Genomic DNA, 19482 nt, shown 5'->3' with positions numbered 1-19482 from the left:
TTGTTTTCCATTAAGATTGATTAATTACTATATTTAATAACCACTCATATACCATGTGAAATTAATAATATAGTTTATTAAGCTAATCGCCCAAACCACTATACATTTAAGGTGATGTTTCAGGCATCTTACCGATACCCATCATCAGACCATGCTGTTAGGGGTAGAAAAATGGAAAGGGTTACAAAATTTGAATTATATTACAAAAATTATTGTGAATTTTAATCCTAAAGTATTAAGAGTGAATTGTTACAAGAAAACAGATATTAAATTAAGTAAATACAAAATTACATAAAGATTAAATTTTTACCTGCAGACATAATCCTACTTGCCGATGCTGCCAGAAACCTGATGAGCATACAGACAAGGGGTACTGCCAGTAGTTAATTTATAGGTGAAGGATTAAGTCTATTAGCCAATAGAATGATGCCAAGTTATATTATTAATTTCATGTGGTATATCAGTGGTTATTAAATATAGTAATTAATCTTAATAGAAGCTAAATGATTTTGTGATAACCAAGAAGAAAGTGGAAGAGAAATTGTTGAAGCTAAAAGTAAATAAGGTACCTGTGGCAATGGAATTTGTTAAATTGTATTTAGGGGTGCAAGAATATTGCATTGCCCCAAGCACCTATAACCTTGCTACTCTTCTGCTTGGTGTAGTGAGGTTATATGCAAGGGGAATCAAAGAAGGGCAAAGTGAATAATTTCATTATGTAAGTTCCTTTACATTTTGAAACCACTAAGTATCAACCAGTCATAACTCACATAAAAAGCGAAGCTCGTTTTTGTTTGTTTTTACTGTTAAAAATTCGAGGAATGTGTTTTGAAAATAATCAAATATCTTTCATTTAATGACTTCCTAGTCACGAAAAAATTTTACTTTGAAATCATCAGTATAGCATCACCAAGCATATAAAAATTGTTTACTGAAGAGTTAATGCAAACTGAAGTAAATAATACATGAATTGCATGAAATTTAGCTAAAATATTAACAGTTGACTTGTACCTGTCCATTTTTAAACCACTCTACTTTTGGTTCAGGATCTCCAGATACTGTACATTTTAATGTAACTGCCTCACCATCTTTTATCTTTATATCTTCAAGCTTCTGTGTAAAAGTAGGGAGTATCATTGGCTTGTCTTCTGGAACTGAGAAATATGATATGATTATAATATAAAGTTTTCAGAAAATAACATAGAAAACTATTAAGTAACATGGGGGAATCCCCCCACCAAATTGAAGAGATTTTTAAGTATTCAAACAAGTGAGAAATGATGAACCCACTATAGTCTCATGAAGGATTAAACCAGTGATGGACATAACTGAATGAGTAATAATTATTTCAATAATCAAAGTAATTGATTATATGCAAATCAGTTGATTACACACACACACACACACATATATATATATATATATATATATAGGGCATTTCAAAAATGATGGTCAATAATTTAAAGGTGAAAAGTACAAACTAAAATAAGCAAAAATTTTCCAGTGAACATTGGGCCGCAAATGAACCGTTTTCGAGATAATGCACATTTTCTGTTAAGATCCGCCACTGACTATGGGAGCACTAGTTTAGCAAAAAGCTATGAATCCTTTGCTAAGGGTGGTTTTATTAAACATCAACATATTCGGGAGGCAATTAGAGGGAGCAATACTCTTGATCTGATTATCAGTAGTGATTCTTCATGCATTAAGAATCTGCTAATAAAGGAACCACTAGCTGGCAGTGATCACAGTGTGCTGAAGTAGGATTTACTCAAAGAGATAACTACCATCAGAGGTAAAGGGAAGGGTTTTTGCTTTCGTAAAGATGACTATGATGGTCTGAGACAGTATTTAAATTCTATACAGTGGGACCAACTGATGATGTTACCAACAGCAAATTCAAAATGGGAAGCATTCAAAGAACTTATCTTGGAAGCTACTAGGCTTTAAATACCAACTAAGAAATATTGTTCAAGGTTTAGGCCTAAATGGATATCAGATGAACTAATGAGACATATGACAGAGAAGAAAAATGCTTGGGATACATATAAATTAACACGTGACACAGAAGCCTATGATAGATATAAGTTGATCTGTAACCAAGTTACAAAGAAGGTTAGGCAGGCGAAGGCAGATTACGAGACATCTTTGGCAAAGGATGCAAAGAAAAACAGTAAAGAGTTCTTTTCTTATGTAAACACTAGAAGGAAAGGGGTGAATCAGATTGGTCCACTGGATATTGATGGTTCAACAGTTGAGGATCCTGCTTAGGTGGCTAACAAACAAAACGAGTATTTTGCATCTACATTCACACATGAGGAGTTATTCAGGAAGGGGAATGCTAGAGGTGAGGTAAACCCTGGCAGTAAGCTAGATGATTTTGTAATAACTGAGAGGAAAGTGGAGGAGAAATTGTTGAGGATAAACATAAAAAAGGCACCTGGGGTGGATGAGATCTATCCAGTTATATTAAAGGAGGCAGCAAGGGAAGTAAGCAAACCCTTAGCCATAATTTTGAGAGCTTCTTTGGACTCAGGGGAGGTACTCATGGACTGGAGATGTGGAAATGTGACCCCAATTCACAAAGGAGGATCCTGACACAAGTAATTATAGACCTGTGAGTTTAACTTCTGTTCCAGGAAAATTAATGGAGGCACTGGTTAAAGAAGCACTGCAGGATCATCTAGACAAGACTTCAGTTATAGCTCGGACACAGCATGGTTTTGTTAAGGGAAAGTCTTGCCTGACCAATTTGATTGGATATTATGATGCAGTCACAAAAGAACTGAATGCAGGGAATAACTTTGATATTATATATTTCGAACTTAGAAAGGCTTTTGATACTGTTGCACATGGAAGATTGCTGCACAAATTGGAGCAGTGTGGCACTGGAGGCAAATTGCTGCTATGGATAAAGGGATGGTTGAGGGGGAGACTACAGAGAGTGGTAATCAATGGACACTGCTCATCATGGACTAATGTTATTAGTGGTGTCCCTCGGGGTTCAGTGTTGGGTCCATTATTGTTTTCTGCATTTATAAATGATATTGATGATGGTATATCAAGCTTAATGTCCAAGTTTGCAAATGATACAAAGGTTGGCAGGGTTGTTAAGGACACTACTGACGCTATGCTGCTACAACAGGATCTGGAAAGGTTGAGCAGATGGGGTTAGAGGTGGCAAATGGAGTTTAACATTGACAAATGTAAAGTACTACATATGGGAAACAGCAACCCCAGAGCAACGTATCAACTCTGTGGTACTACACTGACAGTGGTAGAGAATGAAAAGAACCTGGGGGTAATTGTTGTTTGTTTGTTTGTTTGTTATTTGGTTTTTAGGAGCATTACCAAATAAGGCCATATTGCTCTGGGATATGCGGTGGTCATTCCCCGACCTTTCCGCATCCTCCATATTTGGTGGTGACGGGCTCGAACCCCGGTCTAATCAAGAAGCGTGTGCTACGCACTGCTGCTCCTTCCCACCTGGCTACGGAGGCGCCTGGGGGTAATTGTGCAGGCAGATATAAGTTCTCTGAGCAGTGCAGACAGGCTGCAAGAGTAGCTCATGGTGTCTTGTCAATGATATACAGGAATTTTTCTAGCAGGGATAAGGAGGTGATTATTCCCTTGTATAAGGCAATGGTCAGGCCACACCTTGAGTACTGTATACAGATCTGAAGGCCTCATTTCAAGAAGGATGTAGAGCTGCTGGAATGAGTACAGAGAAGGGCAACAAGATTAGTGAATAGAACAAAGTGTTTCTCTTATGAAGAAAGGCTGAAGTTTTGCAAATTTCAGTGTCTGGAGACTAGGCATCGGCAAGGTGATCTGATAGAGGTGTATAAAGCCTTGAATGGTTTGAGCATGCTCAATGCCGATGGGATCCTTCTTCTTGCTCAGAATAATCACCTGAGAGGGCATAAATTCAGATTGAGGAAAGACAGATGTAGGATAGATGTGCGGAAATTTTCCTTTAGCCAGCGGGTAGTTGGTTGGTGGAACAGACTTCCATCCCTTGTTGTGGAAGTTGATAGCCTAAATAAATTTAAGGCTCAGCTGGACAGGTATTTCGAACGAACGGAGGGGTGAAATGCAAGTGTTTTTTTTTTTTTTTTTTTTTGGCTGATGCTGCATAAGCTTGCTTTCTTGCATCATATGCCTCTAGTAATGCTAATGCTAATAAGATAATACATTTTTAATTTTTGGTTTCAATACCACAGGATTTTACAGATGTTACATGTTACAGGATGTTACAAAAGGTGTTCAAAATTCTGTCCTTGAATCTGTATGCAGCTTTGTAGTGTTCTCTGAATTGAGTTCGAATCGTCTCAGGTGATCCTGGGTCATTTCTGATTTGCTTCAACCTGGCTCCTTCAACCTGACGCTGCAATGCCTCAACTGTGTTAATGTCAGAAGTGTACGCCAAGCTTTTTACATGACCCCAGATACAAAATCCATAGGATTTAAGTCTGGTGATCTGGGAGGCCACATTACAGGCCCACTTCTACCTATCCACCGTTGACCATACCTTCTAGTTAGATACCGAGTCACAACTCAAGCAAAATATGCCGGTGCACCATCATGCATTTTAACCACATGTTCTGGTGTTGCTGAAGTGGAACATTATCATCATCAAAGGAGGTCTGGAAGAACATTCTGCAGGAAGTGAAGGTACAGCTCTCCTGTTAGCCTGTTTGGCAGAAAGTGTGGTCCAATTAGATGGTCTCCTAGTAGTCCTGCCCACACATTCAACGAGAAATGTTGCTGATGTCATGACTCATGAATTGCATTAGGATTTTCATCAGACCAAATGTGACAGTTATGAAAATTAAAAATACCATCATGAGTAAACCCAGCTTCGTCAGTGAACAAAATATTGTTTAAAAATTGGGGGTTCAGGACACACTGCTGTTGCATCCACTGGCAGAAGTTCACTCTGGGAGGGTAGTCTGTATTGCTGAGACCTTGTACACACTGGATATGGTAGGGGTACAGTAATTTGCGATGTAAAATTCGCCACACACTGCTATGGCTCAGTACATGCTCTTGCAGAGCAACCCTCCTTGTCGAAATTCCTAGATTTTGTTCTATTCTTTCTAACACCCTTTCCTCAACATCAGGTGTTATGCTTCTGGGCCTACCTGCTCGTACTCCATGTTCAAAGTGCCTATTCTTTAAGGCCTTGATGTACCCTGATGAATGTGCGCCTGTTGGGCTGCCTTCGGCAGGGAAATGCTTCTTGGTACAAACGTGCAGCCGAGTGCACTGCTGCTGACTTTACCATCCATAAAGTCCATGTCCGCATACTCTTCGTTGCTGTAACCTCTTTCCATGTTGACTATCCTTTGACAAGTACTAGTATGCCTGCTATGTCTCAGAGCACTGAGAGAGAGGAAAGGGAGAGAATAAGCATAACCTAACATAACCTAACCTAAACAAACAAGTTAGTGCTGGATCCCAACTAGAAATGTCCAATATCTCGAAAATGATTCACTTAAGGAACCCATGTTTACTAGGCTTTTCTTGCATATTGTAGTCTATATAGTTCACCTTTAAATTATTGACCATCACTTTTGAAACACCCTGTATATATAGGAATGATGAACTGTCTGCATGGTCAGCCCCTTATCTTTATTTTTGATAGTATTAGTAATGGCCACATGATGCAAGGAAGCCTAAGGCTTATGCCAAGAAAATAAGAAAAGCCAAAAAAATAAGAAAGAATAAAATAATATTAATAAAAAAATAAAACAAACAAATAAATAAATAATAAATGAAAAGGAAATAGACAACCTATGTGTTTCCTTCCTCCCGTAGGTAACTATGCAGCTGACCTCTGAATTTCCCCAATTCCAGTAATTTATAATTTCCTGGCTAAAATAAAACTTCCTGCAATCCAGCTAAACGTTTTCCCCCATAACTTGAATTTATGGTCGCTAGTTCTAGAATCATTTATAAAATCAAAATTTTGCAATCATTCATTTTACTTATGCCTCTCAGAGCCTTAAACACCTCAATCAATTCTCCTCTAAAGTGCCTAGTTTCCAAGCAGTGCAACCCATATATTCAAAGCCTTTCCTCATACAGATGCCTCTTTTTGATTTCATAAGGCAGATTAGCCATCCCTTTCAAGAAGCTCTATGTCTTTCTTTAGGTGTGGTCTCCATACTTGAACACAGTATTCCAAGTGTAGTCTAACAATAGCCTTATATAATGGGATTATGACTTCCATATCTCTACTAGACAAACGTTTGATAAATACAATCAATATTAGATTGAATCTGTCCACTTTTTTATTTTTTCAGTTGTCGATTTATTAATTTGCATATAACTGATTATGAAAATGCCATAATCAATTATTTTAATTATTGCCAATAATTGATTATTTTGATTATGACTCTTGATTATGCTCATCACTAGATTAAACTCACGTTTTGCTTGATATTATCTGCTATTGTAGACTTATATACTATTATTATTATTAGCCGTATGGTGCAAGGAAGCCTGACGCTTATGCTGCACCAGCCAAAAAAAAAAAAATTGATTTACCCTAGGACCCAGAGAGAGAGAGAGAGAGAGAGAGAGAGAGAGAGAGAGAGAGAGAGAGAGAGAGAGAGAGAGAGAGAGAGAGAGAGAGAGAGAGAGAGAAGTAGAAGGAAATCACCAAGAAAGAGAAGAATGATGATATCCAGCTCGGGACCCTGGGTGTGCCAAGCCCATACTCACCAGATGTGAGCCCCTGAGGTATATATATTTGGATCTCAGAAAGGCCTTTGATACTGCTGCACAAATTGGAGCAGTGTGGCATTGGAGGGAAATTGCTGCTATGGATAAAGGGATGGTTGAGTGGGAGAAGACAGAGAGTGGTAATCAATGGACACTGCTCTTCGTGGACTAATGTTATTAGTGGAGTCCCTTAGGTTTCAGTGTTGGGTCCATTGTTGTTTTCTGTATTTATAAATGATATTGATGATGGTATATCAGGCTTAATTTCCAAGTTTGCAGATGATATGAAGGTTGGCAGGGTTGTTAATGACACTAATGACAGTACACTGCTGCAACAGGATCTAGAAAAGTTAAGCAGATCAACCGAGAGGTGGCAAATTAAGTTTAACATTGACAAATGTAAAGTACTACATATGGTAAGCAGTAATCCCAGAGTAACGCATCAACTCTGTGGTACCACACTGACAGTGATAGAGAATGAAAAGGACCTGGGGGGTAATTGTGCAGGCAAATATGAAGTTTTCTGAGCAGTGCACATGGTCTGCAAGAGTAGCTCATGGTGTCTTGTCAATGATATACATGAATTTTTCTAGCAGGGATAAGGAGGTGATTATCCCCTTGTATAAGGCAATGGTCAGGCCACACCTTGAGTACTGTATACAGGTGTGGAGGCCTCATTTTAAGAAGGATGTAGAGCTGTTGGAATGAGTGAAGAGAAGGGCAACAAGATTAGTGAACAGAACAAAGGGTAGCTCTTACAAAGAAAGGCTTAAGTTTTGCAAATTACAGTGTCTGGAGACTAGGCACCTGTGAGGTGACCTGATTGAGGTGTATAAGGCCTTGAATGGGTTGAGCACGCTGAATTCTGATGAGATCCTTCCACTTGTTCAGATTACGAACCTAAGGGGGCATAAATTCAAATTAAGAAAGGACAGATGTAGAATTGATGTGCGGAAATTTGCCTTTAGCCAGTGGGTGGTTAATTGCTGGAACAAACTTTCAGCTGTCGTTGTGTAAGTTGATAGGTTGAATAAAATTAAGGAGGAACTGGACAGGCTTTTGGAGGGAATGGTGTGATTTTTTTTTTTTTTTTTTTTTGGCTGATGCTGCATAAGCTCATACATTTGCTTTCTTGCATCACATGCCACTACTGCTACTACGAGTAATTACATACCAGTTAGTTTAACTTCTGTTCCGGGTAAAATAATGGAGTCACTGGTTAAAGATGCATTGCAGGATCATCTAGACAAGACTGCAGCAATAATTCAGACACAGCATGGGTTTGTTAAGGGAAAGTCTTGTCTGACAAATTTGATAGGATATTATGATGTGGTTACGAAGGAACTGGATGCAAGAAATAATTTTTATATCATATACTTGGATTTCAGGAAAGCTTTTGACACTGTTGTGCATGGAAGACTATTGTACAAATTGGAGCAGAATGGTATTAAGGGTAAGTTGCTACAATGATAAAAGGATGGTTGAGTGTGGGAGAAGACAGAGGGTGGTAATGAATGGGTGCTGCTCTTCGTGGACTAATGTTATTAGTGGAGTCTCACAGGGTTTGGTGTTAGGTCCTCTGTTGTTTTGTATATTTATCAATGATATTGATGAAGGTATATCAGGCTTAGTGTCGAAGTTTGCAGATGATACAAAGGTTGGCAGGGTTGTTAATGACAGTAATGGCAGTATGCTACTGCAACAGGATCTAGATAATTTGGGCAGATGGGCTAAGAAGTGGCAACTGAAGTTTAACCTTGACAAATGCAAAGTGCTGCATATGGATAGAAGTAACCCCAGAGAAACGTACCAAATGTGTGGTACTACACTTAAGGTGGTAGAAAATGAAAAAGACCTGGGAGTAATTGTGCAGTCAAATATGAAGTTTTCTGAGCAATGCAGACAGGTTGCCAGGGCAGGCCATGGGGTTTTGTCAATGATATATAGGAATTTTTGCTAGCAGGGAAAAGGAGGCGATTGTCCCTCTGTATAAGGCAATGGTCAAGCCACGCCTTGTGTACTGCATACAGGTCTGGAGGCCTCATTTTAGGAAGGATGTAAATTTGCTAGAGCATGTGCAGAGAAGGGCAACAAGACTGGTGAGGGGAATGAAGGGATCCTCTTACCAAGAGAGAGAGAGAGGCTTAAGTTCTGCAAATTTTAGTGGCTGGAGACTAGGCACCTGCGCAGTGATCTGATTGAGGTGTATAAAGCCTTGAATGGGTTGAGCACGCTGAGAGACTAGGCATCTGGAGACTAGGCACCTGCACGGTGATCTGATTGAAGTGTATAAGGCCTTGAATGGTTTGAGCATGCTCAGTGCTGATGGGATTCTTCCTCTTGCCCAGATTAATTGCCTGAGGGGACATATATTGTTGTTGTTTGGTTTTTAGAAGCATTAGCAACTAAGGCCATATTGCTCCAGGGATATGCGGTGGTCATTCCCTGACCTTTCCGCATCCTCCGTATTTGGTGGTCATGGGCTCGAACCCTGGGTTAATCAAGAAGCATGTTCTACGCACTGCTGCTTCTGCCCATCTGGCTATGGAGGAGCGGACATATATTCAAATTGATAAAAGACAGTTGTAGAACAGATGTGCAGAAGTTTACCTTTAGCCAGCTGGTGTCTGATTGTTGGAAAAACTTCCATCTGTAGTTGTAAAAGTTGCCAGCTTAAATAAATTCAAGGCAGAACTAGACAAACATTTGGAGCGAATGGATGGGTGAAATGGGAAGGTTTTTTTTTTTTTTTTTTGCTGATGCTGTATAAGTTTGCTTTCTTGCATCATATGCCTCTGCTAATGTTAAGAATGGGGATGAAGACTTTTTCGTGTATGTGAAAACAACAAAGAAGAAAGCTAATGAGATGAGATCGGACCTTTGTGCACTGGTGTGCGAAAGTCTTAGATAACACTGCTGATGATGCAGATGAATTGAATAGGTACTTTGCATCTGTTTACTTAAGAAAGACCCTTCATGCTGAGAAGAAGTTGTGTGAGTGAGGTTGAGCCATATGAAATTAGTGATGTTGTAATTACAGACGATTGTTTATTAGAAAAACTTTTGAGCATAAAGGAAAGCAAGGTTCTCAGAGTTGATAGCATATACCCTGTAGTTTTGAGGGAGGACACGGGGTAGTGTGAACCACTGAGGTTATTTAAGAGGGCATCTGTGGTTTCAGGGGAGAGTCTTTTGAATTGGACAAGTGCTTGCCAATATATAAAAGTGGTCCTAAGAGTGAAATTGGTTAGTCTGACTTTAGTAGTAGGAAAAATCTCATAAGAAATGATTGAATGGAATCCAGGGACATTTAAATAGATATGGTATTCTGATGGACACACAACATGGCTTTGTTAAAGGTAAATCATGCTTAACTAACTTAGTAGGCTAGTTTGACATGATTTATTTGAATTTCTGCAAAGCATTTGACTTTGGTGGCTCTTCATGAGAGTTTACTTTCATGAGCTTGAACATGTTGGAATTACTGGTAAGATTCTAAGTTGGATTGCTGGTTGGCTGCAGGGCAGAAGGCAAAGGGTTGTGATTAATGGATATTGTTCAGATTGGTGTAACATCAGGAGTGATTCTTGGATGACTGTTGTTTCTCATTTTCATAAATTACATCAATGAAGGGATAAAAGGCATGATGTCAAAATCTGCAATTTTAATGATTAGTGTCAAACAGCGATCCTTCAGGATGACTTGAACAGACTTCAAAGATGGTCAGAGAAGTGGCAGCTATATTTTAATGCTGCTAAATGCAAGGTTTTACACTTGAGGAATAGCAACCCAAAATAAATTATACACTTGGTGGGGTTGATTAAAAACAGTGGAGAAGGAGAGGGATCTGGGAGTTACAATACGGGCAGATTAAGTTTTCTGAACAGAAACAGGCAGCCACGAAAGCCCATGGTGTCCTATTGATTATTTATTGAGCGTTATCCTGTAGAGATAGAGGTCATAATCCCACTTTATAAGGAAATTGTAAGACCAAATTTGGAATACTGTTTTCAAGTATGGAGACCTCATCTGACAAAAGACTTTCAGCTTCTTGAAAAGGTCCAAAGATGAGCAACTTGAATGGTGAGATCAGCAGAAGGATGACTGTATGAAGACCGCTTGGTCCTTGAGGGTGTTGCAGCCATTCTCTCAGATATGCCAAGCTGTGCTTGCCACCTGAGAGCCTAACATGCTGATGGAACTGATATTCGGGTGACACTCAAGTCAAGTGGACCTAATTTCAGTTAAATCTGGTCAGTCTGTGACAGCTAAATCCTCTGCTTGCACCTTCACGATGGTGGGACTGTTGGTAACCCTTCAGTAAATAACATTCAATTTACTGAAGGGGCACAACAGAAACAATACAATCATAACTGACTTTCTCATTACAGAAATGGATCTTTTTAATGTTATTATTAGAAGTAGTAGTAATTAATAGTGGCTTATGATGCAAGAAAGAAAGCTTATATAGCATCAGTCAAAAAAAAAAAAAAAAAACGTTTACATCACCTGTCCATCCCTTCTAATAATTTGGCTAGTTCTTCCTCGAATTTATTCCAACTACTCACTTCCATAACAACAGATTGAAGTTTGTTCCAACAATCAACAACTACTGGCTGAAGGCAAACCTCCACTCATTTAACCTGTAACCATCCTTTGTCAGTTTAAATTTATGACCTCTCGTATGTGTGTGAGCAAGGGGAAGAATGCCATTAACATTGAGCTTGCTGAATCCATATAAAGCCATAAAATCGTATATCAATCAGATCACCTTGCAGGTGTGTACATCCCAGACATTACAATTTTCAGAACTGAAGTCTTTCTTGATAAGACTACCATTTCTTTCCCTTACCACCCTTGTTGCCCCTCTCTTCACCAATTCCAGCAGATATACATCCTTCCTAAAATGAGGCTTCCATACCTGTATGCAGTATTCAAGAATGCAGCCTAACCATTGCTTTGTACAATGGGATAATCACACCTTATCCCTGCTAGCAAAATTCCTGTATATCACTGACAAAATCCCATGAGCTGCCCTATCAGCCTATCTACATTGTTCAGAAAACTTAATATCTGTTTTCCCAATTACCACCAAGTCTTTTTCATTTTGCACTATCCTGAGTATAGTTCTTCCATACAGTTTGTATGTTAATATGGGATTACTGCTACCCATATGCAGTACCTTGTATTTGACTATATGATGCATGTGACTACGTGATGCAAAAGTTCCTAAAGAAAAATGTTCCTATAATTGCGAAAGTAGCACAGATTTTATCAATTTGCAGTGCATTTTCAGATTTAAAAATATTTTTATGGACAAGTTTCCAGTACTTCATCCTGAGAAATACTAGGCAGTGCATTTTCAGATTTAAAAATATTTTTATGGACAAGTTTCCAGTACTTCATCCTGAGGAAACACTGGAAACTTGTCCATAAAAATGATTTATAGATGTTTTGCAGAATAAGTTCTGCCAGTTTCACTTCAAGAACCTACTAGATGTTATTACGAAAGAAGAAAGGACTGATGTAGTGATCCTTGGTTGGAGGAACTGATAAGTGCACAAGAAAGTTTAAAATACAGGTATAACAAATTATCCTAACTCATGCTTGGCATTTTAACCATTCTTTATTGCACTGCTCAGTGTGAGATAATATCCAGCTAGGCAAAAAAAATTAAAACTGAGTTTATATATTCTCTATTTGGTGAAGCTTTAGAAATGCTTAACAGCCCACATCTAGACAGCAGGATCATTGTTATGATATATGTATATATTCTTTCTTGAATCAATCATAGCAAAATATCCAAACAGAAATCCACAGGCAGAAAAATTTTATAAGTTAATGTTTGAAAGCAAACTGTACTGGAACACAATCCTATATGTATATGTTGTCAGTGAAATTTAATTTCTAGTGTACTATGAACTTTCCAAAATGCCTCCTACTTTTCTGAAAAACTCATGGTTTCTCCTGTTTTTCTGCAATGAAACTTGCGGTTTTTACAACAAAAAAAAAAAAAAAAACACCTCTTTTTACCTCCTTATAGATTCCTAATCTCCAGCTTTTTGAAAGTCAAAAGTTGACAATTATGTTATTTATACAGGACTTACAAGCTTTTCTTTAAAATAATTTTAAAGAAAGTATCCTGCGAAGTGGTGTGTGCTCTCCTAAAACCTTTTCTTGGCTAATAACAGTAATTTTATAATGTATGCTGAAAATTTAAAATTTTTTATAAAGTCCAGCAATCAAGAAACAGCAGAAGTAATAAGTCAAGCCAACAGCAAAATAATGATCTTTGAGAATTTTATACTGTATTGGACTGCATCTGAACCCAAGCAAAACAGCCCAAATGATGATCTGTAACATAAAAATAAAATTATTTCAATTATGGTAGGGGGTTCTTCAGTTTTTAAGGTAAACTCCCATTTAGATGTAGGATTAATGTGGGATATGGTCTCACTTCAGCCGTATAAAGGCTAAAACACATTCTGCTATTTCGGTCAACAGGAAAGAGCTAGCAGAAATTTGTAACCCTGCTCTGGAACCTAATACATTGTATTAATATCTTTATATGCTTTGTAGATTTGGTTCTTGGCTTCAAGTTTCACCTTTTCTGCAAGTTTCAATATTGGTTCCTGAGATGGCCCAATAAGATTATTTGGAATCATTTCACCATCTCATGGGCCATGCTGTATGTGAACCTCAACTTCAAGCCCTGAAGCTGTGAGTGATCAAAAGAAATTTGCTTACTTCATAACTTCTCACCAGAAGGCTAGACATGGCAGAAGGCTTCAGATAACCTAATTTCTCTCACACAGCTAACTGAAAAACTTTCTGCTGGTTTGAACTTATTGCACTCAACATGATGGATAGTTTGGAAAAAAGCAGTGGTACTCTGCATTGTTTTACTGTCTTTGCTGTTTAATAGCTTTTGGAGATTCTTTCCAACAAATATACTTGAAACATTTAACACTCTAAAGATTGATTCTGAAAAGCTTTATTGTAGATCCCAATGAATAGTTTTTAGGACTCTTTTCTTCTTGCTCAGTTATATTGCTCTTCCAATTTCTCCAAAAATCTCTTGAAATGGCTGTTCTGTGTTTCTGTGAACTTAACTACAAAAGGATTATGTGTCTGCTCAAGGTTGGATTATACTTCAAAATATGCTGAAACCTAAATGTTAAGAATAATAAATGAGCATATCTCATTCAAGAATATCCATATTGACAAAAGTTATAATGTTATGAGGATTTGCCTTGCAAATTAAGCTTTGTAAATATTTTATCAGGTAGGGAGACAATGATCAAGGGTGGAATTCAGGATTATTTAGATAGAAATGGAATTCTGAAGGATACTCAGCATGGTTTTTATAAAGGGAAAATCATGTTTAACTAATCTGGTTAGCTATTTTGACAGGGCCACTAAAGATTTAGGGAATAAATTCGACATTGTTTTGGACTTCAGCAAAGCATTTGACCCAGGCCCATGTGAGCAGTTACTTCATAAGCTGAAACAGGTTGAAATCACAAGGAAAATCCTTAAATTGATAGCTGGATGGCTTCAGGGCAGGAGGCAGAGGGTTGTGATAAATGGTTATTCCTCAGATTGGGTTGATGTTAGAAGTAGGGTTCCTCAAGGATCAGTATTAGGACCACTGTTGTTTTTGATTTTCATAAATGACATTGATGAAAGGATAGAGGTCATGATGTCTAAATTTGCAGATGATGTAAAGATTGGTAGAGTAGTTAATGATTACTGCCAAGCAGAGCTTCTTTAGACCTAGATAAACTGCACGGATGGTCAGAAAATTGGCAGCTATGCTTTAATCCAGCAAAATGTAAGGTATTGTACCTGGGGAACAGTAACCCCAAAATAACTTATGCACTTGGTGGAGTTCAACTAAAGCCAGTAGTGGAGGAAAGGGGCTTGGGTGTTACGATATGGTCAGACATGAAGTTCACTGAGCATTGTAAACAGGTTGCAAGGAAGACCCATGGTGTCCTATCGATGATTTATCGAACAATTGCTAGTAGAGATAATGATGCCATAATCCTATTATATAATGGTATTGTTAGACCACACTTGGAATACTGTGTTCAAGTATGGAGACCACACCTAAAGAAAGACATTGTGCTTCTTGAAAGGGTCCAAAGACTTGCAACTCGCCTGGTGAGATTGGCAAAAGGGCATCTATATGAGGAAAGACTTTGAATGTGTAGGTTGCAGAGCTTGGAAACTAGGCACCTTAGAGGAGACTTGATTGAGGTGTTTAAGGCTCTGAGAGGCATAAGTAAAATGAATGGATTATGACGAAATTTTCATGGTTATAAATGATTCTAGAAATAGGGGCCAAATAATTTCAAGTTACCTAGGGAAGATGTTTAGACTGGATTGCAGGACATTTTATTTTAGCCAGTGAGTTAAAAATTACTGGAATAAGTTACCTACATAGGAAGGCCTCCGTGGCTGAGTGGTCAGTAGCGGGAGAGCAGTAGCACACGCTTCTTGAGTAGACCAGGGTTCAAGCCCCTAACTGCTAAATATGATCGATCTGCCAACCTGCACTGGACCAGTGTGGCAGATTATGGTCCATTTCCCTCAACATGAATTGTTGAGGAGACTTCTATCCTGGTGGGTTGATAATAGCTGCAGTTTACCATTACCTTTTACACAGGTGGTAGAGGCTGATAGTTTGTGGAAATTCAAAGGTCAGCTGGATAATTGCCTACAGGAGGAGGGAAATGCACAGGCTGTCTATTTCCTTTTCTCTTATTAATTATTATTATTTTTTTTTTTTTAAATTTTCTTCTTCTTATTATTATTTTATTTATTTTTTTGGCTGGTACAGCATAAGCCATAGGCTTCCTTATGCCATGTGGCCATTACTGATACTAATACTAAAACTTACACACACCTAAAATGTGTTTCTTGTTTAGATCGAAACTCATTCATTTGTAATTAGAAGATATACAGTGTAATTTAAACAGCTGTAAATAAGACTCGTGTAAATATCTTGGCAAGTGGAGCTACATGTACCACAATGTACAATATAACCCTGGGTACACATGGTAACTTTCACCTTTGTAATGAACACTTTTCTAGCCTGTGGTTAGAAGGGCGTTCACTACAAAATTAGCCAGGGGCAAATGCTGATAAATGAATAAACAAATAATAAAAGTAATAATATAACAGTGGCTTTGAAATTTGTTAGGTCTATTAAAAAAAAAAAAAATGTGTGTTTGTGCTGTGTGAATTTGAAAACATATATCACAAACTGGACTGTAATCTGAAAGAACTGTAAATTTTCCAAAAAAACCCTAAAAACTAGATTATAATATTATGATATTAAATCATTGCATCTTAATTAAATTACTATCAACCAATTATGTCAATGTCATTAACCCACCTCCCCCAAGAGAAAAATAGCCTGGATCTGCCCCTGCTTGGATGCACTTAACACACATATATTGGATTATATTCAATGACCAAGCATTCTTTGAATATAAATACTTTACTTTACAAAATTAAGTAAAGAAAAATGAAACATTTTTAAATCTTAATTCTTTTAAAACAGTTGTTCTAACACTCCACAGCATGCTAATTACACATCTCACATAGTATATAAAATGAAATACCATACTTACTCTCTAATTCTTTAGTTGCAGTTCTAGATCTTAGTGGACTTGTGCCTCCTTTATCTTTTTTACCATATGGTTTCTGGATACGTTTTACTGTTGCAGATTCCCCAGGTACTGATAATTTGGAAGCAGCACCAGCAAGTGTAGAAGTCACAGGATCACCTGGTGATTTTGGGGAAGTCATGTTGTGGAGACGTGAAGAATAATCAGGTATTTTACTTGGTGAGTAAATATCTTTAAAAGGTGATGGAGAGTACTTAGTAGGAGTACCTATGAAAGGTCGTGGTGACATAACAACTGGCGATTGGGTTCTTGCAGTACTTTTTCGATCTGTAAGCAAAGGAATTTCAATAATACATTATAGGGTTTTTTTTATTTAATAAAAAAACATGGTACAATTTTATAATGTTAGCTTCCTTTGTCCGCTCAAATACATCATCTAAAAGTGGAAATATTTCTTATTTAAGGAAGACAGGTGTTGAAAAAATCTGCTCCCTATTTCACACTAGCCTGCAGTGGTTTTGTTTTCATATTCATATGTGTTTTTTAGCAAGTCATGTACTTTTATTTCAAAAATTATATAAATTTTTGCTCATCATATAGGATTTTTTTTAAATAACCACGATTTTATATATTGCTCATGCTTCCTGGTGGTAATTGTGCTGAAGTTCACTGAGCAATGCAGACAGGTTACTAGGACAGCTCATATAGTTTTGTCAATGATATGCAGGAATTTTGCTAGCAGGGATGAGGAGCTGATTATCCCATTGTACAAGGCAATGGTCAGGACACATCTTGAGTAGCACACACAGGTCTGGTGGCCTCATTTTAGGAAGGATGTAGATCTGCTGGAATAGCTGAGAGAAAGTTAATTATTATTATCAGCCATATGGTGCGAGGAAGCCTGAGGCTTATGCTGCACCACACCAGCCAAAAAAAATTCCCGAGTTACCCTGAGAGAGAGAGAGAGAGAGAGAGAGAGAGAGAGAGAGAGAGAGAGAGAGAGAGAGAGAGAGAGAGAGAGAGAGAGAGAGAGAAAGTAGAAAGGAATCACCAAGAAAGAGAATGATGGTATCCAGCTCAGGACCCTGGGTGTGCCAAGCCTATACTCACCACATGTGAGCCCCTGGGACTAATTTTTTGCCTTTCTCTGTATCTGTTCCAACAGATCCCATTTCCTTCCTACAATGAGACATCCAGAGCTGTAAGTAGTACTCAAGATGTTGCCTAACTATTTCCTTATGAAATTGTTAAAGGGAATGAAAGGGTGCTCTACCAAGAAAGGCTTCAGTTCTGCAAACTGCAGTATTGGAGACTTGGCATCTGCGAGGTTATCTGATTAAGGTGGATATGCCTTTGAATGGGCTGAGCAAGCTCAATGCTGATGGTATCCTTCCTCTTGCTCAGACTACACACATATGAGGGGCATAATTTCAAATTGAGGAAGGATGGTTGTGTGATAGATGTGTGAAAGTGGGTATGTCGAATGAATTCAGAAAGATCTAGACAAACTATTGGAGGGAATGGACAGACAGGTGATGTGAGAAGTTTTTTTTTTTTTTTAGCTGATGCTGTATAAGCTTGCTGGTCTTTCCCTACAAAACCTTGACAAAAACTTAAATTCTTAAAAGTATAACAGATTCTGAAACTGATTATAGTAAGATTCTGAAACTGATTATAGTAATGCAGAAGATAACATCAACTTTTACCAACTGGAACATTTCAGTGGTTCTCCACCACTGAAATGTTCTGTAGACATTCTGGAATCAAGATATGATCAAGCCAAGACTTGCTTTTTCTGGGTACATAGGTTTGGAAGATCTACCCAAGGCTGGACAAACTGACACATTTTAGGAACCAGCTAATATTTTAGGAGGCTGGTTAAATTTGCTTTCCTTACCAGTACAATGCAACCAGGTCTATTTGGTAAATATTATGCTTAATGTTTTTTGCATTTATATTTTTGATAGTCAATGCACTGCCAAAACATTTTAAATTTTTATTAACATTTCAGAAACAATTAAGTTTTTATTTAAGTTCATAATTGCTTTAGGGTGCTACTTTTTTGCTCACAGAGGCAGTGGAATGCAATGGTTTTCTTTTCACAGAAAAAGCAATTATTAATACCTGGCAGTAGCCAAAAGAATGGTTGCTGTTTGGTTTTACACTTGTTATTTTTAATGAAAGAAATTTTATGAATTCTATGGAGGGGGGCACATTATAAACATAAGATATAAACATGAAGCTATTAATTCTCCCATTTTCAAATTTATAAAATAATTTAACCCTCCAACTGGGTGTCACAAATATCATGACAATAGGGAGTTGTGGACCTACTGTCATGATATTTGTGACCAAAGTATACCAACTAGTTTTTGGGGAGTCAATGCTAGAAACAGTAGTCAGAATTAAGAATGAAATAGTAAAGTTTAATATTTTATTCTTAATTCTGACTACATTGGATAATACTATAAATTAAAAAAAAATTCAATTTGAGTTCTTTCAAATGTTTCAATCTTGATAATATATAGCCTTGCAAATATTTGTGGTAATGAGATGCTTCACAAAGATTACTATATCTATTTAAGAAAAACAGTGAGCCTATCTGTAGAAAATAAAGTACATGCACCACAGAACAATTTTCTCCCCTTCAAACATTCAATCTGTCACTTTGTGCTTTTGGAAATGACATGAATATTTTGGGTTGTGTTTTTAATTAACTGAAATTTCACTCTCATCCAGGTCTGTTTTTAATAACCTCATTCTCATTGGAAATGTTTCAGCTATTGAATGGCTTTTCTTTCAGTGTTTCTAACATGCATTTGCACAATTGAATATTGGTAACATTGTATTACTGGTCATAATGGTGTGATTCATTTGTGTGATTCCCTGCATACAAAATATAGGGTTGTTAAAATTAAAGTATCCCTATGTAGAGGGCTGTGGAGTGAGTTCTAAGGCTCGTACTGAAGAGAAATTTGGACAACAGGTACAATAAAGAATGGCACCTCTGTAGCCAGGTGGGAAGGAGCAGCAGTGCGTAGCACACGCTTCTTGATTAGACCGGGGTTCGAGCCCGTCACCACCAAATACGGAGGATGCGGAAAGGTCAGGGAAT

The 19482-nt window shown here is 37.7% G+C and overlaps 1 protein-coding gene across 2 annotated transcripts in view; it reads right to left on the bottom strand.

Annotated features, from left to right (window-relative positions):
* The window catches only part of LOC150079033 (twitchin-like), a 2795346-nt gene that overhangs the window by 83995 nt on the left and 2691869 nt on the right, over positions 1–19482 (bottom strand). For both annotated transcript variants that reach the window (XM_090382361.1, XM_090382360.1), the window contains 2 exons: positions 16371–16694; positions 1012–1154 (listed from right to left, as the gene is read on the bottom strand). In XM_090382361.1, coding sequence (XP_090238487.1) covers positions 1012–1154; positions 16371–16694 — 467 coding nt within the window. The remainder of the gene's footprint in view (positions 1–1011; positions 1155–16370; positions 16695–19482) is intronic.

This window comes from Mastigoproctus giganteus, chromosome 10 (genome assembly GCF_048544385.1).
Source record: "Mastigoproctus giganteus isolate SK-2022 chromosome 10, ASM4854438v1, whole genome shotgun sequence".
Taxonomy (NCBI): domain Eukaryota; kingdom Metazoa; phylum Arthropoda; class Arachnida; order Uropygi; family Thelyphonidae; genus Mastigoproctus; species Mastigoproctus giganteus.
This window is presented reverse-complemented; position numbering and strand designations above follow the sequence as displayed.